Source organism: Nothobranchius furzeri, chromosome 11 (genome assembly GCF_043380555.1).
Source record: "Nothobranchius furzeri strain GRZ-AD chromosome 11, NfurGRZ-RIMD1, whole genome shotgun sequence".
Classification (NCBI taxonomy): domain Eukaryota; kingdom Metazoa; phylum Chordata; class Actinopteri; order Cyprinodontiformes; family Nothobranchiidae; genus Nothobranchius; species Nothobranchius furzeri.
Genome location: NC_091751.1, coordinates 33438172 through 33460441, shown reverse-complemented (window position 1 = coordinate 33460441; position 22270 = coordinate 33438172). Strand labels below are relative to the sequence as shown.

General features: G+C 43.1%; 1 protein-coding gene across 1 annotated transcript in view; it reads left to right on the top strand.

The window, feature by feature from the left end:
* The window catches only part of adhfe1 (alcohol dehydrogenase iron containing 1), a 35518-nt gene extending 15205 nt beyond the window's left edge, over positions 1-20313 (top strand). The window contains exons 5-14 of the mRNA XM_070541493.1: positions 230-384; positions 469-665; positions 737-814; positions 1258-1367; positions 1501-1670; positions 1779-1877; positions 3261-3339; positions 12899-12995; positions 19719-19876; positions 19946-20313. Coding sequence (XP_070397594.1) covers positions 230-384; positions 469-665; positions 737-814; positions 1258-1367; positions 1501-1670; positions 1779-1877; positions 3261-3339; positions 12899-12995; positions 19719-19876; positions 19946-20029 — 1227 coding nt within the window. The 3' untranslated portion in view covers positions 20030-20313. The remainder of the gene's footprint in view (positions 1-229; positions 385-468; positions 666-736; positions 815-1257; positions 1368-1500; positions 1671-1778; positions 1878-3260; positions 3340-12898; positions 12996-19718; positions 19877-19945) is intronic.
* Positions 20314-22270: the final 1957 nt, after the last annotated feature.

The following is a 22270-nucleotide window of genomic DNA, read 5'->3' as shown; positions in this document are numbered from 1 at the left end:
CTCTGTCGGTGACAGCTGCTCCCCTGCTGCTTCGCGTCTCGTGGGAAGGGCCGAGCAGCAGCTTACGCGAGCAAGACGTGCTGCTGCAGTAACGTGCTGCTGACGGCTCCCGTGGAAACCCGGGGTGAGGCAGACCACTTTTAAGTGTTATTAACTGGTCTGTCTGTGTTCAGTGGAACACTAACATCGGGATCTCCCATCGTGTCCTGAATCTGTGGTTTGTCTTCAGGACCTGCAGAACCTTGGAGCTCAGAACGTCTGTCTGATGACAGACAGTAATGTGTCTTGCCTCCCTCCTGTCAAGGCCGTCCTGGAGTCTCTGTTAAAGAACAGAGTCAAGTTCCAGGTGTATGACTCTGTCCGGGTAGAGCCCACAGATGCTAGGTGAGATGGGCCACGTCCCTGCTCCAGAAAAAAACAGAGCCATGGTGTTCAGATGTGAACTCAGGTGAATGTCTCCTGTTGCAGCTTCAAACAAGCCATCTCATTCGCTAAGAGCAACACGTTTGATGTATTTGTGGCCATTGGTGGTGGATCAGTGATGGACACCTGTAAAGTGGCCAACCTGTACTCCTGCCACCCTGATGCTGACTTCCTAGACTTTGTTAACACTCCAATAGGAAAAGGCATTCCAGTGACCAAGCCACTGAAGCCACTCATTGCAGGTATGCCTACTGTTCTTCAGGCTCAGGGAGCTCACCAACCCATCTCACCTGCTTTGGGTTCCTCTTCCTAGTTCCTACGACTGCTGGTACTGGCAGCGAGACCACTGGAGTTGCCATCTTTGACTATGAACCTTTAAAAACCAAAACAGGTGAGAATAACTTTCTGTGATGTTTAACACTAAAAGCTTTAAGCATCCTGGGTCAAGAACTGGGTTGTACATTGTGAGAACATGACTTGTGAGCTTTGCTCTACCAGAAAGTCGTACAGTGTGAGATGGAGCTTAATGCCACGCGTGAAAAAGGCACACAGTGTACGCCCGGCTTTAATGGGAGGAGTTAGGTTCTAACCTGGGGGAAGATTGTATTGTTACAAGGGGACTGAAAGACCGTATCAGTCATCAGTGGCAGTGTTTGTAAGTCCTTAGCTGTTCCTCAGGTCAGGCTGCAGTTTGGAGGGCTAGCTTGTTTGTGAATTCAAAAACCTTCACATATTGTAGGATAAAATATATTAAAACATATTTTGAATGTTTGTTTTGATAGACAGGAATGCTATGATGTCATCAGATTGAACTGTGATTGGTTGTTTGCTCAGGTATTGCCAGCCGAGCCATCAAACCCTCACTGGGCATTGTGGACCCGACCTACACACTGAGCATGCCTGAGCGGGTGGCGGCAAACACGGGCTTTGATGTACTTTGTTCTGTTATCTTTACTGGTTTTTATTTGAATTTTGGGGGAATATTCTTGGTTTTGTTGTTTGTTTCATAAAAGTATTATATATCTGCTGCTGTTGCCATGGAAGTGTGGATGGAGTACAGTTCAAATGGTTCTAAAGGGTTTTGTGTTTGTCAGTCATGCTTTGGAGTCGTACACTGCCCTGCCTTACAACCAAAGGGTGCCCTGCCCCACCAACCCCATCTACCGTCCCCCTTACCAGGGTAGCAACCCCATCAGTGATGTCTGGTCCCGCCACGCTCTCCACATAGTCGCTAAGTACATGAAACGGTATAGAAGAACCCTGACCCTTACCCTTAACTTGTTCTTCAGAACTGCCTCTGCTAGACCACTGATTGCATGTCACCGAGCTTCTGAGTTGGTTTTGGTTGATCACAGAGCTGTGTGGGACCCAGAGGACCTGGAGGCTCGATCCAACATGCATCTGGCAAGTGTGTTTGCTGGGATCGGCTTTGGAAACGCAGGAGTCCATCTGTGGTGAGAAATCTTGGTTTCCTGTTAAAAGACATTCAAGACTCTTCAAGCTATTTATTTATCTGATTTTAAAACTACTGGTCAGAATGGATGAAACCAGCCCCCAGTTGGTGGTTAACAGTTAGATACCTTTCAACAGAGTTGTTTTAAAGCTGCAATGGCAAATGTACAGAACAAGCTAGCTTAAACACCACCACGCTCACGGAGCTCTCACTCCTCCAATCAGGTATTATCCCTAGGCCACGTCCGCCTGATATCAGAATCTGCATTGCCACAGTAAACGGGACAGTGCTAAGCACCAGCCACCGTTTTCTAGGACCAAATGTCTTCTGTTATTTGTGGCTTCAAATGGTGTTTTTCTTTTTGGGACTCTGGTAGTTTGTCCTAAAGTTGAAATGGTAGCAGCTGGCTGTTTCTTCTTCACTGATATTATTGAGCAAAGAATCTCTCTCACCAGTGGTGTTCTGTTGCAAGTGTGAATGAGTGGGGGACCAAGGTAAATGCAGAAGTGCTGTGATTTGGTTAGACAGACAACCAGATGGTCCAATCATTGGTTTTGGACCAAGCCATGTTATTGGTAGAGGTTTTTAGACAAGTGCAAGAAAACAACTTCTTTTTTTTATCGCCACAAAATTTTAGATGATAGGATAGCTTTATTTGTCATTGGTTATTGAACCAGCATCCTGATACAATGAAACATATTTTCAGTACAACCTGAACACGCAGCACATGAAACACTTAAACAAGAACTGACTGTGGGTATGCAGCCATTACGGGAATTTAGAAAGCCTTTAAGGAGTGACTGAGATGTTACAGCATGACAAATTCCTTCATTGAGTGTGGGAAATTTAGCAATTGTTCTCCCAACAGCATTAGAATTTTTCAATACACCAGTAATCCACCAGCTCCAAACAACAGGAACCTGGTTATTATGAATCCAATTATGTAAGTGTCTTCTTCATCCTCCACAGACCGCAGTGTCAGACACATTTTCTACCACTCGCTCCAGGAATCCATTACATATTCAGCTGGGTGCGTTCCTTCATGGCGGGAAGGTGCTCCCTTTACCATACAAAGTGGAAAACATTTTATCAACTGCATTTAGAGACCAGCTAACCAGATCCATGGTGTAAAAAAGTACAGAGAAAAATGAAAAGAGGTGCTCCGGATCTAACGACAGGACGGAGAGCAGCAGGCAGACAGGGTTAGGAGGAGGTAAAGAAGAAAGCGTGAACTTTTCTCAAGAGCCGTAAGAATGTTTAGAGGCATGAAAAACTTTTTAAGCTAGCTTGTTTTGCAGTCGTTCCATTGTGGGGTTAATGGTAGAATGTTTCATATTTAACTTTCTATTTACACAAATATGTTTGTGTGTTTTTGTTCATTCAGTCATGGGATGTCATACCCCATAGCAGGAAATGTGAAGACTCACTCAGCCAGGGGCTACAACGTGGACCACCCTCTAGTGGTGAGTCTCCTCATTCTATGTATGTCAGGGGTGACCACTTACAGTTGGTCCAGAAAGTTCCACCACACTTTCAAAATCATTCTTCTAGACTTTAAATGATTTAACACTGTGGTTCTGAAATTGTTCTACCAAGAACCAGCTGAGACTATTCTAGTTGCTCCAAAAGGGTGAGATGAAGGCAACTGGAGTTCTTTGGTTTCTCTAGTCCAGTTACGTTCCTTAGCGGGTGGGTGGGGGTTGTGTGTGGTGGTGGTGGTGGGGGGGTTGGGGTTTGGGGGGGGGGGGGGGGGGGATGCACGCTTGGGACCGCTTTGCAGCCAATATCCGGGTTATGATCGGGTTAAGGTCAGTATTCGGGTTTCTGAGTTGATCAGAATAACCCGTTTACAAGTATAAATAGAAAGAGTTACCCCTAACTTGCATAACCCGATTTAAATGCGGACATTGGGGTAGCGTCAGGACGCATGGACTACGTCCAGACGCAATATGCGTCATTTCCGGTTCTTCTTGTTCTGGTATCCGTGAAAACAACAACATGTTTCCCAGTTCGGAAGAGATAGCGACCGCGTTTGTTTGCGCTTTAGTTTCCTCGTCACTCCAAAAGTGTGGTGCTGTGCCGCGACTCGCCATTTTGCTCCCAACTTGTTTACTTCCTGTGTTCTGGCGCATACAAGCAAGAGCATCTGGCTGCAGACATCAGCTGGCGTCTTTGCCGTGACAGGAAATGACGTATCCGGAAAAACAAGTGTCATTACCTTTGCCGGAAGTAGTTTTTTTTCTTGAATACGCTTTATTGACAAAGCACAAAAGTAGTTTGGATTTGTCAAAACCATACCGTGTCGTTTTTCTCTTCGATTTGTACACATTTAAGAGAAAAATTACACGGTGGGTCATTACCTTAACCAGAAGTCATTACTTTCACTGGAAGTAGTTTTTTAAAAAACAAAACTTACCGGAAAAAGCTTTTTATTTCGGATTTTTTTTTCTCTTCAGATCTGGACTGGCAAATTTAAGTAACGTTGTTACCTGCGTTGCATGAAAATTGAATATTAAATCCCTTTGTTCTTCAGACGGGGAATTTTTATGACAGTAGCACATACATACATACATATACATATATATATATATACACACACACACATATATGTATATATACACACACACAATAAAAGGCTGTAAAGTGAATTAAAAAAACATATGGATAAAATGAGAACACGTTAAACTAAGACTTTTCAAAATGTGCAAACAAAATAGTACTTGCTAAATATTCAGTTTTATTGTTAAGCCCAAGATGAACTTTTGACCTACACCAATTGCTAAAGTACAGGACTCCCAGAAGCAGTGAAAAACATTTCAGCAACACTCCTCTCTCACCAGCAACAAAAATTAGTTATTAAATATCCATAACACTGTCCTATTGTGTATCACAGCAGCTCATTGCAACAGAATTTAACTACTACAGCTGATAACTATTTAGCTAGTTGGTATTTATTTTGAGTGAAAGACAATAAAACCAAAGAAACACTTGATTTCACAACCATTTTATTTTGGGTACAAATGAATTTGCTGAAGCATGGCTTTCTCAGCTGCATATCGATTCATCCCCTCCCATTTTTCCAACACTTTTATTGTTACCTGAAAAACATGCAGGATTACTTCAACGTCGCCGTCTTCCTCCGCTTGTCCGGGTCCGGGTCGCGGGGGCAGCATCCCAACTAGGGAGCTCCAGACCGTCCTCTCCCCGGCCACCTCCACCAGCTCCTCCGGCAGGACCCCAAGGCGTTCCCGGACCAGATTGGAGATGTAACCTCTCCAACGTGTCCTGGGTCGACCCGGGGGCCTCCTGCCGGCAGGACATGACCGAAACACCTCCCTGGGGAGGCGTCCAGGAGGCATCCTGACCAGATGCCCAAACCACCTCAACTAACTCCTTTCGATCCAGAGGAGCAGCGGTTCTACTCCGAGTCCCTTCCGGATGTCCGAGCTCCTCACCCTATCTCTAAGGCTGAGCCCGGCCACCCTACGGAGGAAACTCATTTTGGCCGCTTGTATCCGCGATCTCGTTCTTTCGGTCATTACCCAAAGCTCATGACCATAGGTGAGGATTGGGACGTAGATCGACCAGTAAATCGAGAGCCTGGATTTCCGGCTCAGCTCCCTCTTTACCACGACAGATTAGTTCAGCGTCCGCATCACTGCAGACGCTGAACCATTCCGCCTGTCGATCTCCCAATCCCTCCTACCCTCACTCGTGAACAAGACCCCGAGATACTTAAACTCCTCCACTTGAGGTAGGACCTCTCCCCCGACCCGGAGTTGGCAAGCCACCCTTTTCCAGTCGAGAACCATGGATTTGGAGGTGCTGACCCTCATCCCAGCCGCTTCACACTCGGCCGCGAACCTACCCAGCAAGAGCTGAAGGTCAGAGCTGGGTGAAGCTAGGAGGACCACATCATCCGCAAAAAGCAGAGACGAGATTCTCCTGCCACCAAACTCTGTTAAGGATTACTTCATACACTGTCAAATGTTTTCGAAAAGTAACTTTTATACCAATCACTGCTGAAGACTGTGTTGTACCTCTGGAACAAGGACATCAAACACCAAGTCCAGAAACTGGAACTCTCTTCTTTATTAGTTTATCTATTCCTGAGCATGAACCAATCCGCTCCGTCAGCTCGTCAACCTATAAAACACATTAACATAATAATGAACAAAACGTTCCTCTCAGCATTAGACAACGGACCCAGGTGGCCCACTGACCATGCATCCACATAAATAAATGTGATGCAACTTATTGTAAGTCAGTATACATTTACCTGTGCATCAGCAAAGTGGAACATCAGTGGCTTTAGTCTTTGCTTTAATTTAAGCGAGACACCTGGATTGTGCCACAGATACATGAGGCCAGACTTCACTCCACCGCTGCAGAGATCCTTATACAAAGTCTGAGTAGAGACAAGAGTTAAAAATAAGCAACATTACCACAGATAACAAGAGATTGCATTATCCTATGTCCAATTTTAGAGTCTTAATTTATTATAATTAAACATTACCTTGACTTCACCATCTGAAATCACTGCCTGGGTTCCATTTTTCAAAGCCTCGATTGTCCTGTAATTTAGATAAAATACATCTTATTAGCAAATGAAGAATACAAGCACATGTAAGGAGTTTTGTCAGTGTCACTTGAAGAAGTCCGATATTCATTTTAGATCTATATTTAAGGCCTGTAACTCCTGAATGATTTGCAGCTACATGTGCTTAAATCCGGTAATATTAATATAAACCAAACCCGATCAAAGCAGTCAGTCGACAAAAATATCTATTTTTTATAAGGTTAGGATTATTCTGAAACAGAATCAGAAGGAGGGCGGCATTAATTAGAGAAGCGGCTACTATTTCAAAGTTATTGTACCTGTTGCAGGACACCTGATTTGTTCAACCACAGTAGAATGACCCAGCACACCACACACAATAACTGAAAAATATTTAGAGATATTGAAAGCTAAGCTTGTCCAGAAAATACATTTTATTTCTGGGTGCACAGGACCAGTTCCAGTGTGGGCCAGATGCTGAAAAATAAATTCATAAATCTGTCTTTTTGAAGTTTCACAAATCAGAGGAAGGTTTCACAAATCACAAACTATGTTTTATGCATTCCTACGAGCCCAGAATAATCTAAAACAGGTTTGAAGAGTGTATGTATTGTAGGTTTTGAGCTAGAGCAGAATAAAAATGGTCAGAGTAGAGAAAAATTGGGTGTATTAGCCCTTTAGCCATTTCCCGAATAGCTAACTTTAGCCTCGTATGAAAACTAGTGATTGAAACCACTTACAAATCTCTGAAAATCTACGCTTTTTAATTAAAAAAGGGTATTAATAACGTTTCAGTCAAGTCAGTATTAGAAATCGTGGTCTTTATATCATATCTAAATTATATATAAAGTTAATATTATTACTTTAACTGTTTTAACAAACAGGGAGACCAGAAAAATCAAATAGCTAAGTTAAAGCTAAGCTACAATTGCTGATAGCTTTATTTATGTAGCTTTTGTGTTAGCTAGCTTGTGATCTCCCTGCATTCGTTTTAAGACTGCGTGTTAATATTGATACAATTAGCTATGAAACACGGTGCCTTTGCAATAATTCTCTGGTAAAGCTTTAAACGCTACAGTGCCTACATTTAAGAACTAAGAACGGTTGCAACAATTAGTTAATTTCATCCTTATTTTTCTTTCTTCATCTATCATCCTTATCCTTACCTTTCCTCAATTGAAATCCGCCGAGTATGGTTGAAACAAAAACAACGTAGCGGCCGCCAAAAAAAGACCAACTTCCTGCCGAGGTCTTTCGCTCGTCGATTTTCCGGTAAAAGTAATGACACGCCATCTTGCTCTCGACACACCAGCTGATGTCTGCAGCCAGGTCCTACTCCATACAAGACGTCTCGCTACTCAAAAGACCAAGATTCCTTGCGAACAGAGCATGCGCAGAACACATGCTTTGATGGGGATATCTCGATATGCGTTTACACGACCAAACATTCGGGTTAGAAAAGGGTTGCCCCAGGTGTAGTAACCGGGTTTTTAAAAACCCGGTTATGAGCATATCCACGTTTTTGAGGTGTTTACATGGACCTGCGGAACCGGGTTATTGTGAATATTCGGGTTTTAAAAGGGTTACTGGCTGCATGTAAACTCACTCTAGTCCAGTGCGACTTATATATGTTTTTTTCTTCTTCATTAAACATTTTATGGCTGGTGCGACTTGTACTCCGAAGCGACTTATGGTCTGGAAAATACGGTACAAGTTAAAGCCGGGCGTACACTGTGCGACTTTTTCACTCGTAGCACTCAGCTTCAGCTTACACTGCACGACTTCCTCGCAAGGCAGATCTCACGAGTCATGTGCTCACACTGCACGACCCAGTTCTCGCATGCGACCTGACTGCTCACACTGTACGTCTGGTAGCAACACGTCGGCCCTAAAAATATGCTAAAAATAGCAGTTTTTACTCAACACGTCAGACTTTTTTGTTGTGTTTTGCCTCTTGTCCTTCGGGAGTGCTGCAGGACACACAGGGATTTATGGGGGTTGGATGAGGAAAACGAAATAAAGTAAATCTGTGTTATGTGATCAGTTTAATTTGACATGAACACGACAAACACGCTTTCTTGACAATCTTTGTGAGTAAAAAAACGTGTAGAAACAAAAACGAACAACGTGTGTTATTAGGGAAATAGCAGGCGAGCGGCGTTGATGCAGGATTGCGCATGCGTCGTGAGCGGTTCTGATACATTTTGGGTCGCAGCTGCTCGCAGCGCCACTTCAACAGTGCGATAACCTCACGAGGGACGATCGAAATATTAAACACACCAGAAGTCCGTGCGACCTCACGACTGCTGATCGGTAGCTGGTCACGTGGTGTTAATCGCCTCTCGTAACCCCCTGTACACTACACGACCGCTCGGCGCAAAACTCACCCCGATCTCGTGGATTCTCGCACGACTGGAAAATCGGCTCAAAAAAGTGAAAAAGTCGCACAGTGTACGCCCGGCTTAACTCACTTCAAGCTGTCTTGAGAAATTATACATAAACCAGTAGATTAAATGCATAAAAATGTATTGATTCTTGTCAGACTTTAACCTCAGTGCCTTTTCTCTGGTACAGCTGTCTGTTAACACACACACACGCACACACACACACACACTAGGGGTTGTATGAACTAGTCGACTTCACGGCTCTGTATTGACTTTTTATGCCTGTCATCGACTAGTCGCTGTCACGTGATAATGACTGACAAGATGCAGTCCTCGGAAAAGACAGCAGGTGATGAGCCCCTGCGCGTTGGGAGGCAACGCGCTGTGCCAGAGCGTCGGTACTGACACCGGTGGTAAAACGGACATTTAACCAAACTGTGACCTTTTCCCTCTTGCAATTTTACCTTCCCCTCACCCCCATCCTAATCTTAACCAGTTTGCGCATGCAAAGCTCTGATCGTTGACGCGCTCCAGACATCTGCGTCCTTAGCACCACCAAATCAGGTGTCGCCACCTCAAAAACAAATTAAACACGCAATTGTTCATGTCGGCTCATTTCCTTTAATATTTTCTGTCTTTTATTTGTGCCTGATGCGTTTCGCTGCTGCGGAGCGAGGCGCATCACCTGTTTTGTCCTCCGGTGACGCACCCCCAAAATTCCACTATCTCCGCTGCGCTCCGCTCCGGCACGAACTCCGCAGCAAAAACGGTCCCGTTGTAGTTGGCCGGCGAGCAGCGGCACTCCGCTGTTTTTGTGGTCGGTAGATCTTTTAGAACTGCAGTTCAAAGGTAACTCATAAGGTGAATATATATGAACCCAGGTAGCAGTTTCTCTTTAGGATTGAGAGGAGATGCAGGAAGATAATAAACAGGCAGGACAGAAAAATAGTCAAATAAAAACAAGTTAGTTTTTGTACCTGGTGGTTGCAACAAACAAACACCATTGAAGGTAATCAGAAGTGAGGAACAGAAAATGAAATTAGCAGGAACTCTGAGAGGCTGCAGGCGCACCAGTGAGTTTGCGGCTGCTGCGCAGGGGGAGGGGGGAGAGGGCTGAAATAGGATGCAGAAACTACCGTTGTTAAAAGAGATGTGTTAACTTAGAAAATGTGGGCGCAATTTTAATTGTCAAACTCCAGCAAACCTCCCCCCCCCCCCGTGCCGCTTCAGGTGTGTGATGTCATCAACGACTAGTCGAAGTCGACTCGATTTTCATTGCTTGACTGTCGACTTAAAAAAAAATTAAGTCATGCAACCCCTAGCACGCACACACACACACATACGCACACACACACACACACACACACATACACACACGGGGAGAAATTATGACACGTCTCTAACTAAAGTAAAAATTTCCATTGCAGATTGGAGACAACCCATAGAAGCACTGATTTGATCTCATTTCAGAGAAAAATAGAACAGGTTAGATGCACCTAATAAATAAAATCACTAACAGGAATCTGTTTCTTTGCTTCACTGTTCTGGTGCTGAGAATATCACTAATGCGGGTCAAAGGAGATACACAGATGAATGCACATCTTATTTATTATTTGGAAACTACATTTACTGCAGCTGGCAGAGATTTTTTCTATCGATACACGGAATTTACAGAATCATTTTAAATGTTAATAGGGGAAGACTGCAGGAGGGAGCGGTAAAATACAGGGGGTCCCCAGCAAAAACAAGAAACTACGAGTCTGATGAAACCTGCTGGTTTTCCATCAGGCAGTCACGGGACAGCTCCAACGACCCAGTGGCTGTGCTGGGTCAATGTTATCGAGCTCAGTCCGGCTCAGCCGTGAACGAGCCGAGGCGACGTCGTGCTCTGCTTAAGAAGAGGTGTTATTTTCCCGCTTCAGAAGAAGCGTCCAACGTGTTTTTATGCTTTCTCCGAGACATGTCACGTCGCTAAGTTGTTAGCGCCGCGCGCTAACACGTCAATAGTGCAATGTAGCCTGCTGGAGGTTTTAAGGGTTCAGATGAAACACCCGACCTCTCAGGCTGCTCACACATCGATCTTAAGTTGTCGCTGTTGCGCTCACGCCGTAATACAGTATTAGATGCGGTTAAAGTCAGACATGAAAAAAAAAATTACATGAATAAGTGATGCTTAGCCTGGTGGGGGGAGGAAACCCTGTCAAGATCGTCAACACTCATTTATCTTAATGCTATTGAAACATGTAAACCAAAAGGCATTATATCCACTGCTACCTTTCTAATTTTAAACTCAGTAACTTATGCTGTAACTGCACCTTGCCCTGCCTGCTCCTCCTTGCTGCCCGCCTGCTGTGATTACAAGCGACAACATAGTAGTTCCCGCTGCTTCTTCGGGAAACGGCGCCAACAAAAACAAAAAAACTTGGGATCTTGTAGGCGTGGCGGTGGGATTTCAGCCGTGGCGGGCCGCCACGGCTACGCCTATGTAAGAGAAACCCTGGTTTAAATAGACCTATATCACCAGTTTTTCTTATTCTAGAAGAGAAATAGACCTGCTGCACACAGCTGGGCAAAATAGGGCAGTTTTATTATATTTTGGAGTAGATTGAAGAGTGCTTTGCAGAAAAAGTCTGAAAATATGAACATTTATCCACCCTTGATTGAAGGAATATTAAGATATAAGATAAGATAAGATAAAACTTTATTAATCCCTTGGGTGAGTTCCTTCGGGAAATTCAGTTTCCAAAAAAAGCAGCGCAACATCGACAGAGGTTACAGAACGTCAGAAAATATTATATAATAATAAAAATAGAAATAAATATAAAAATACAATTGAATTGCACCTTCCGGATATCAACGTCCTTAGCACTGTTGACCATTAAACCAATTTAACTGTTTAACAAAGGTCTGCAGTCAATATGCAGCAAGCATTAAATTCATGAATGCAAGTAATGGAGAAACGTGGGTTTAGAGGTGCCGATCGCACCAAGAGGTGGAAGGGAATGAGGGACAAATTAGTTCCTGTTTAATAGTAATAGGATATTTGACTGTAATGATATCAGGATACCTCTGAACAGCGCTAAGCCCTCTGTTGTCCTGGCGGGGGATTGCTTTGCAACACTCTCCAGATGACGGACAAGTCCCAAAGTAAAATGTCTCTGTCAATGTGTGTGCGTCTCTCCCATGCAGAGCTAATGGACAAGTATACATTAGGCTTTAGTAACGTTGTTTATGCAGTTCAATGTAGTGTGGACTGTCCAGACCTTTACATCAGGGAAACTAAACAACAACCAGAGAAGAGCATGGCACAACACAGGAGAGCCACGTCTTCAGGTCAAGACTCTAGAGCCCATCTACACCTGAAGGACAAGGGACACACATTTAAAGATGACAAAGTACACATTCTGGACAGAGAAGATGAAATTTAAGTTAAAGTCCCAATTCAATTCAATTCATTTATTTCTATAGCGCCAAATCCGGACCAGAGTCATCTCAAGGATCTTCTCACAGTAAACGTTCCAATACAGGTCAGGTCATTAAGCCAATTAGTAAAAAGTTTCCTATATAAGTCGTCACACTGGTATGTGAAATTTGTTCTCCGTATTCGACCCATCCCCTGAGGGAGCGGTGAGCTGCAGACACGGCTGCACTCCGGAACTATTCGGTTGTTTAACCCCCCAATCTAACCCCTAAATGTTGAGTGTCCAGCAGCGAGGCATTGGGTCCCTTTTTTGAAAGTCTTTGGTATGACCCTTTCAGTGGATTTGAACACACAGTCTGCCATTCTCAGGGCGGACACTAATACCACTACTCCACTGAGCTGGTGAGATGGATGGTTTGAGAGAGGAGTAAAGGAAGCTATCTATGTCAAATGGGAAAAACCTACATTAAATAGGAGCAAGGTAAAGAGAAACATTTTCTGTGTTTTAAAAAAGAACCAACAATGCAGTTAGAAAAGCTACACAGCAAGAACATACCAAAGATATTCATTTTAATGCTTAGCTGCCACTGAGTTCTGTTGATGCCATGTGTCAAGAGATTTTTTTATGTTTGGTAAACCTCAACTTTGTGTCTGTGCAGCCTCATGGACTCTCAGTTGTCCTCACGTCTCCAGCTGTCTTCTCCTTCATTGCACCAATGTGTCCGGAGCGCCACCTGGAGGCAGCAGAGATCCTCGGTACTTGAAACTGTCATATCATTGAACATATAATGGATGCACTAAACACACATCATAAATAAACTGATGAGCATCAATGGCTGTTAGCGAACAAAACCAAAAGAATCTAAGACTAAAACTTCTTCAGATGGTTTCACACTAAAATCACGACTTTAGAGGTCTCACTTCACTCAGATCAACACCCGCTCAACCAGGTTAAAGGTGTGTAGCTACAAATGCCGCCCATTCACCTGGTCCCACTTACCTGTTTTATAGCAGTCACGCTTTATTTTTCTTTAACAAATCTGTAGTGGCCCTCAGTATGAATGAGTTGTTCTGGGGTTTCTGTTTCAGGGAGAACTGCAAAGAATTATTTCTAAGAGAGAAAAAATAAATAATTTTTTTGTCATTTTATCATATTTTTAGTCTAGGAATCCTATAACTAGTGCAATAATAACATTACAGATGTAAAACAGAACGCCACCGTAGGTCATTCATCCTCTCTGCAGTAAGAGCGTAGAACTCCTCAGTTTAAGCTGTAGTGGCATTATCCTGGTACACCGTAACACCAATGCAAAATTCAGTATGTGTTCAATACTCGATCAGTACCAGATTTACATAGTATGTCCGTGTCTTGCTGCATAGTGTTGGAACCCAAGTTTTTTCCTTTTTTATTTTTTAGTCGTCGAAGGTTACAATTCTAGACTACTTCCTATGTATGTATACACTCACCTAACGGATCATTAGGAACACCTTTTCAGCTTCTCCTTAATGCAATTATCTAATAAACCAATCACATGGCAGTTGCTTCAATACATTTAGGGGTGTGGTCCTGATCAAGACCATCTCCTGAACTCCAAACTGAAGGTCAGAATGGGAAAGAAAGGTGATTTAAGCTATTTTGAGCGCGGCATGGTTGTTGGTGCCAGATGGGCCGGTCTGAGTATTTCACAATCTGCTCAGTTTCTGGGATTTTCACCCACAACCATTTCTAGGGTTTACAAAGAATGGTGTGAAAAGGGCTAAAACATCCAGTATGCGGCAGTCCTGTGGGCCAAAATGCCTTGTTGATGCTAGAGGTCAGAGGAGAATGGGCCGACTGATTTAAGCTGATAGATGAGCAACTTTGACTGAAATAACCACTCGTTACAACTGAGGAATGCAGCAAAGCATTTGTGAAGCCACAACACGCACAACCTTGAGGCGGATGGGCTACAGCAGTAGAAGACCCCACCGGTACCACTCATCTCCACTACAAATAGCAAAAATGTTGCCTGGTCTGATGAGTCTCGATTTCTGTTGAGACATTCAAATGGTAGTCAGATTTAGGCATAAACAGAATGAGAACATGGATCCATCATGCCTTATTACCACTGTGCAGGCTGGTGGTGGTGGTGTCATGGTGTGGGTGATGTTTTCCTGGCACACTTTAGTGCCAACTGGGCATGGTTTAAATGCCACGGGCTACCTGAGCATTGTTTCTGACCATTTCCATCCCTTCATGACCACCATGTACCCATCCTCTGATGGCTACGTCCAGCAGGATAATGCACCATGTCATAAAGCTCCACAGTCACCAGATCTCAACCCGATAGAGCCTCTTTGGGATGTGGTGGAATGGGAGCTTCTTGCCCTGGATGTGCATCCCACACATCTCCCATCTACTGCAAGATGCTATCCAATCATTATGAGCCAACGTTTCTAAAGATGCTTTCAGCACCTTGTTGCATTTAAAGATGTTTTGAGCACCTTGTTGAATCAATGCCACATAGAATTAAGGCAGTTCTGAAGGTCAAAGGGGAGTCAAACACTGTATTAGTGTGATGTTCCTGATAATCCTTTAGGTGTATATCCATGTGTCTTTGTTATTATTTTTCTTCAAATTATTACCTTAAGTGTTGGTGCTGTAACAAGTGAATTTCCCCACAGTGGGATCAATAAAGTCTATTCTATAATCTAATATTAAGATTATTTGCTAACTTTTACATTTCTAGCAAAGAAAATGTAACTTACCCCATTGGCAGATTTTTTTGTGATCAAAACAAGGAAATTTGGATCATATTTAAGAATACCTAGCTTATGTTAATCAATCAATCAGTCAACTTTTATTGGTATAGCGCTTTCCATTATCCTCAAGGGGCACCCAAAGCGCTGAACACAGCAAAAATAAAACACAGAAAACCAAACACCAATAAGACTAAGATGAAAAAAAATAATCACTAATACCAACCAAAATAAAAAAAAAACTATTAAAATCACTTAAAACCAGTCATCGAACAGATTAGGGCAAAGCCAGATGGTAAAAATTAGTCTTCAGGCGACTCTTAAAAGCAGCCAAAGATGGAGAAACAGAAAATGCCCTATCCCCACATGTCCTAGACCTGGAGGGAGGAACAGTCAGCAGGAAGTGATCTGCAGAGTGCAATGATCTTGAGGGTACATGTCTTTTTAACAGATCCCCAAGGTATCGAGGGGCACTGCCCTGATAAACGGTCTCATTCCAGGTATTACACAAGTATTGAACACATACTGAATATATACTAAATATTGCATTGATGTTAATGTGTACCAGGACAATACCAGTATCAGTTAAACTGAGGAGTACACTCTTACTGTAGAGGGGTTGAATGATATACTGTAGCGTTCTGTTTTACATCGGGGAAGTCTCAGTCTCCATCTGAAGGTGCTGTCTATGGTCTCCACAGTGGAATGCAGTGGGTGGGAGGAGTTATCCAGCATGGAGGTCCTCTTCACCACCATCCTCCTTTCACACATCTTCTCAACTGAATCCAGTGGGCAATCCAGAACTGACCTAGCTTTGTTAACTAGCTTGTTCAGTCTCTTAGTTTTGGTCAGAGCTGCCTGCACCCCAACAGACCACAGCAGAGTGGACAACGAGCCAACCACAGAGTGATAAAATAATTTTAGCTGCTGGGAATTAACTCTGAAGGACCTCCGCCTCCTCAGGAGGTGGAGGTGACTTTGACCCTTTTTATACAGCATCTGTGTTGGACTTGTTCAGTTTGCTGTTGAGGTGAACACCCAGGTACTTAAAGGTATCCACCACCTATGTCTGCTCCTTGGATGTTTACTGGTGAGTGAGTAGTAGTAGTGATTCTCTGGAAGTCAATCACCATTTCCTTTGTTTTACTGGTGTTCAAGCAAAAACGGTTACACTCATACCAAGCCAGTCCAAGCCAACTATTTGTATAGCACCTTACAACTAGCCTAGTGAACTAGACCAAATTCTTGCTTTGCAACTTTTGGTCTAGGAATGTTCCATTGGAACCTCAGCAGCTCCTACCAGGACTCTGGCTAGCCAATCACAGCTCTCTAGAGGGGTTTCAAACACATAAAGAGCTGTGATTGGTCCATAATGGTGGGCCAATCATAGTGCTCTATCTGCTTAGTGAACAAATCACAGAGCTTTATCCGCTTTGTGGGCCAATCAGGGCACTCTATATGCCTGGTGGGTGGGATGATGCAACAGAGTGAAACAAAGAGTATGTCACATTCATTGTCCAGTGGAATGTGGAGATCATTTGAAAGACAACGGTAGAACCCGCCCCACAACCAAGAGCCGTCAATGGAGCGTGGCCAGACTAAATAATACATTTATTTAGTCTGGCTTGCCAGGCTACCTTACAACAGTATAAACTGACCAAAGTGTTTCACAGAAATAAAAAAGCATTACAAAATACACAACATAAAAATGCATAACAACTATAGCTTAAGAACTAACACTAAAAAGACTCATGCTGAGTTAAAAGCCAAATCATAAAAATAAGTTTTCAAAAGATATTTAAGACCAGACAGAGAAGAGGCCAACCTAATGATTAAAGGCAGCATATCCCAGAGCCTAGGGGCCGCTACAGAGAAAGCTTTGGGACTTCCAGGAGCATCCTATCAGCCAACCTCAGAGACTGTACAGGGGAGTAAAAAACCAGTAGCTCAGAAAATTATTTTTGACTGCAAGTCCTTTACCTTGGTGATCCTTCTTAATTGATAAAAACTAGATTTATTCACCACACTGATCTGCCTGGCCAAGACAAGATCTCCATCCAGTACAACAGCCAGAGAAGTCACACTCAGTTTCAAGAATGGGGCAAGCTCCCTGAGGCCCACTGCGCCCACCCTAGACAAAATACTTGGACCCAACACTACAACTTCGGGCATTTTATCATTAAAAAGTAGGAAGTTAATGAACATCCATTGCCTAATGAGTACAGGTCAGTCATCATGGAGTTGTGGACTGGAGTTAATGGTGTCAAAGTATCATTTTTATCAAACTTTCAAAACGAAATTTCATTGTCGAGTTTAATTTGACGACAAAATGAACGTTTTCTTCTATTTAACTTTAAGTGAGTTGGCACTGTTAATCACCACATGTAGGCTAAGCTAGGAGCTAGTTTAGCTTACTGAAAATGACTTGTCTGAACTGCACCTTTAATAATAATACATTTTATTTGAGCGCCTTTCAAAAAACTCAAGGTACAATCAGGTTAAAAATAAAAAAATTAAAAATTAAAACATTCAATGACTTGAGAATTTAAAACTCAAATAAAACCAGATAAAACACTAATAAAAGTTACAGTGAATAAGCAATTATGAACTGATGAGTTTTGAGAATAGCCTGAAATTGGTGAAGGGTAGCCATGTTCCTAAGCTGAGCAGGTAATGATTTCCATAGGGAGGGTGCCGATCTGCTAAATGCTCGGTATCCCAACGTGAGAAGACGTGCTGGTGGATTAGTTAAGTTGATGGAAGAAGAGGACCTGAGCATGTGAGAGGCTTTAGTGACTTGTGAGAGCTGCGAGAGATAAGAGGGGGTGAGCTTATGAATGGCTTTATATGTAAGGACAAAAATGTTGTAGTGGACCCTCAGCTTTATTGGCAGCCAATGAAGCTGCTGAATAACAGGGGTGATGTGATCAGAATAGGGTGTTCTGGTGATTTTACGAGCAGTCTATTTTGAACCCGTTGAAGTTTATGTATTAACTTTTGGGGCAGACCAAAGAGACATATTAAACAAAGTATTCCATTAATTATGGATAATGTGACAGAAAAGCTTAATGACATTCTTATTTTCCGAGAGAAATAAAGTACAGTAGTTGGATTTACTTAAGCTAATGGTTCCCAAACCTTTTTCCCTGGGGACCCCCTTGCTTATGTTCAAGATTAGCCAGGCCCCCTCCCCCAACCCCAACACATCAAAAGTGATAAATTACAAACTTTAAACAGACATACAGAGTTACACCTCTTAGACAGAGTCATTATTATGTTATTGGGTGTGTTTTGGGGATTTTTTAAATGTAAGTTTTACAAATATAATCTTTCCAACCTCACAACCTCAGCACAGACAAAATTGTGGGGAGCCCCTTTGGGGGCTCACGGACCCCAGATTGGGAACCACTGCTTTAGGCTAAAGTCTATTTTTATTACATGCAAACAAAGGCAAAAGTTAAAGACAGAAGCTTTGTTCAAATAATAGGTGCTGTTAATGTAAATATAAACCAAATAGTGTTTGCTGCGAACATAACAGTTCACACTGATTATTATACATGTTGAAGAAATGTGGTTTTAAGCTTTGTGCTCAATATCTATCCTTTCTCTTCAGACCACCCCAGACACCACGGCCTACCAGAACCATCCAAACAATCAACAATAATGCAGAAGAGCTGCTGAGTTTTAAATAAAGCTTTAAATAAAGTTTTACTTCAATACAATGTCCTTGTAAGCAAGCGTCTGGCCTCAAAAGGTAATGTCTTGTGAGGCCAGAAGCCTTGCTTACAAGGACATTGTCCTTCCTTGATCAAAGAAAACGGTTAAATGGAACAGACTTGCATCGGAAGCCGCGGTCACATAACGTCACTTGACACGGGAGCTAACGTTATATTTTATACCTATAGGTTTCAATATAAATGTATAACGAGATTTTTACTTTTAAAATTGTGTATATGTTTGTTAAATTAAATATGTAAGTGAATTACTACCCGCTAGCCACCAAAGCTGCAACTACTAAGAAACTAACCAACCATAGCTAACTTCTTTGGATATAAAACAAAACATTTCAGATATCAGCCCGATAGCTACAATTAGTTGATTTACATTCAAACTTAAATTTTTCCCCCAAAGTAGCGGCCGGCTTCTGATCCGCCATCATTTTTGAAAATACCGCCGTGTATTCTGGGAAATTTTTGACCAAATTTAAGCTACAAGACACCTCCAGTGTATCCTTGCTCAGCTAGCTAAACGGCTAAATAATGGAGAGCAGTAGAACATGAACAATGGAACACGTCTTGGCAGTTGCTGATGAACTATCTCCTAGGCAACCGGGTTGGGGCCAAGACAACAAGGCATTGAGAAACAGCCCAGGTCTGTGGCCATATTCAGGGGGTAGAAGCTAGCCAGAGTAGTAGGGGTGGGTGGAAAACAGCAACTCATTAATATTCATGATATGCCAGCATTTCTCCTCGGATAGGTTGACATCAACGCAGCTCTTCCTCTGCCTTTGTTAACTTTTTTTGGGGATTAAAAAAATTCAACCAATATTTTTTATCTCCACAAATAACAAAATCACCAACATGTTCTGCTGTCACTTTCCTGTGGGCGGTCCTAAGCCAAGGTAGGCAAGGTCTTTTTCACATCAGATATTTTATGTGGTGTGAAAGAGACTAGCCTTTTCCAACACAAGATCCAGAAGTCCTTAGGGGTATGGTAATGCTGTCACTGTGCTGTTTTCAGGTGCAGATGTTCGTCAGGTAAAAAGGCAGGATGCTGGCGCCATTCTGGCCGATACATTGCGTCAGTTCCTGTTTGAACTGCAGGTGGAGGACGGTCTTGGAGCTGTTGGTTACAGTAGAGATGACATTCCATCGCTGGTGAAGGGAACCCTCCCTCAGGTGAGACTCCTACCTGCAGCTTTAGGTGTTCCACAAGCTGTTGGTGTCATTTCTTCTGTTTTTGTGCAGGAGCGTGTCACTAAACTGTCTCCTCGTGAGCACTCTGAAGAAGACCTGAGCCAGCTGTTTGAAGCCTCCATGAAGCTTTACTGAGTGGTGCAGTTGGTCTGGGCTGCCACAAAGGGTCCAAATCAATCAACCCTAACCCTTTTGATCAGAATGGTACTGGTAAAATCTGAGAATGGCATTTGGATCAAAATCTGTTTGTAACACCAAATATGTCAGCAAGCTAGAAAAGTTCTGTGACGCTCTGTAAATAGAAAATTTGATGAAAATCAGGAAAACAGACTTTAGTTTGATTAAAAGTTTGGATTGTGACGTAAACCTGACCTCATGCCTGAAAACGACCAACAGAATAAAACCTGAGTGAAAGTTTGTGGAACTGGTCCAGAGTTCATGTAATCAGACATAAGACACCTCTCCCCACGGGGATGGGTCAGATGCAGAGATGTAATTTCAGCCGTGTGTGATCATGCCTAATGGGACTTTAACTTGACTTTTTAAAAAAGACAAAATTCTGAAAATATTCAATTTAAACATTATATTATGTACCTCTTTTTCTGTATAAGTATGTATATTTAACTACTGATTTGTCAATAGTTATTTAAATATATTTACTACTGATTTATCAAAAGTTATTTAAATATGTATTTTCCTTAGATGATCAAATCTATAAAACAAGACAATGTAATGACTTATCTACCATCTTGCAGATTTTCAATTGAGCAAAATAATCTCGAATAGACCAGGCCCTCTGATTTGGGCTGTTAGGTCCCTGTATGACCAGTCAGACCTTGGCCCACATTGCCGGCAGTAAGTCGGGCTCATTCCCAGTGAGAGTTGGACTCCGCCAAGGCTGCCCTTTGTCACCGATTCTGTTCATAATTTAAATGGACAGGATTTCTAGGTGCAGCCAAGGTGTTAAGAGGAGCTGTTTTGGTGCCCTGAGGATCAGGTCTCTACTTTTTGCAGATGATGTGGTCCTGTTGGCTTCATCAGAACGTGATCTTCAGATTTCGTTGGAACGGTTTGCAGCCGAGTGTGGAGCAGCTGGGATGAGAATCAGCTCCTCTAAATCTGAGACCATGGTCTTGGGTTGGAAAAGGGTAAAATGCCTTCTCCAGGTCAGGGATGAGGTCCTGCCTCAAGTGGAGGAGTTTAAGTATCTCGGGTTCTTGCTCATCAGTGAGGGAAAGATGGAGCACAAGATCCACAGGCGGATTGGTGCTGCGTCTACAGTGATGTGGGCGTTGTACCGGTCTGTCGTGATGAAGAGAGAGCTGAGTCAGAAGGCGAAGCTCTCGATTTACTGGTGGAGCTACGTTCCTACCCTCACCTATGGTCATGAGCTTTTGGTAGTGACCGAAAGAACGAGATCATGGATACAAGCGGCTGAAATTAGTTTTCCCCAGCTGGGCTCTCCCTTAGAGATAGGGTGAGAAGCTCGGTCATCCGGGAGTGGCTCTGAGTAGATTCGCTGCTCCTCCACATCGAGAGGAGCCAGTTGAGGTGGCTCGGGCATCTGGTCAGGATGCCTCTTGGACGCCTCCCCGGTGAGGTTTTCCGGGCACATCCAACCGGGAGGAGGCCGAAAGGTTGATCCAGGACACGTTTGAAGGACTATGGGTGTTTCTCAATGCCAAGGAACCTTGCCTTGATGCCTAGGAGATATGTCATCGGGAGCCACCAAGACGCGTTTCAATGTTCATGTTCTACCGAGGTGTGTGTTCTCTGTTAGCCGTTTAGCTAGCTGAGCAAGGCTACACGGGTGGTGTCTTGTAGCCTAGCCTTGGTCAAATAACCCAGAATATGCCTCAGTGTTTTCAAAAGGACAGCGGATCAGAAGCCGGCAGCTACTTCAGGGACAATTTTCAAGTTTAAAAGTAAGTCAACAATTGAAAAATGTTTTCTTTAGATCAAAAGAAGTTATTTATTGTTGGTTAGTTGCTTAGTAGTTGCAGCTTCAGTGGCTAGCGGGAAGTAACTCACTTATATATTTAATTTAACAAACATGCACACAATTTAAAAAGTAAAAATCTTGTTTATATGTTAACTTTGAAACTTATATTTATAAAATATAATGTTATCTCCCATGTCAAGTGACATGGCCGTCGGGGAAGTTGCGGTCACGTGATGCAAGTCTGTTCCATTTAACCGTTTTCTTTGACCAAGGAAGGACAGCGTCCTCGTAAGCAAGGGGCCTGGCCTCGCGAGACATCGTCTCACAAGGCCAGGCACCTTGACATTGAGAAACACCCTATGTCTCTTACCTGCCCAGGGAATGCCTTGGGATTTCCCCAGAGGAGCTGGCCCAAGTGGCTGGGGAGAGGGAAG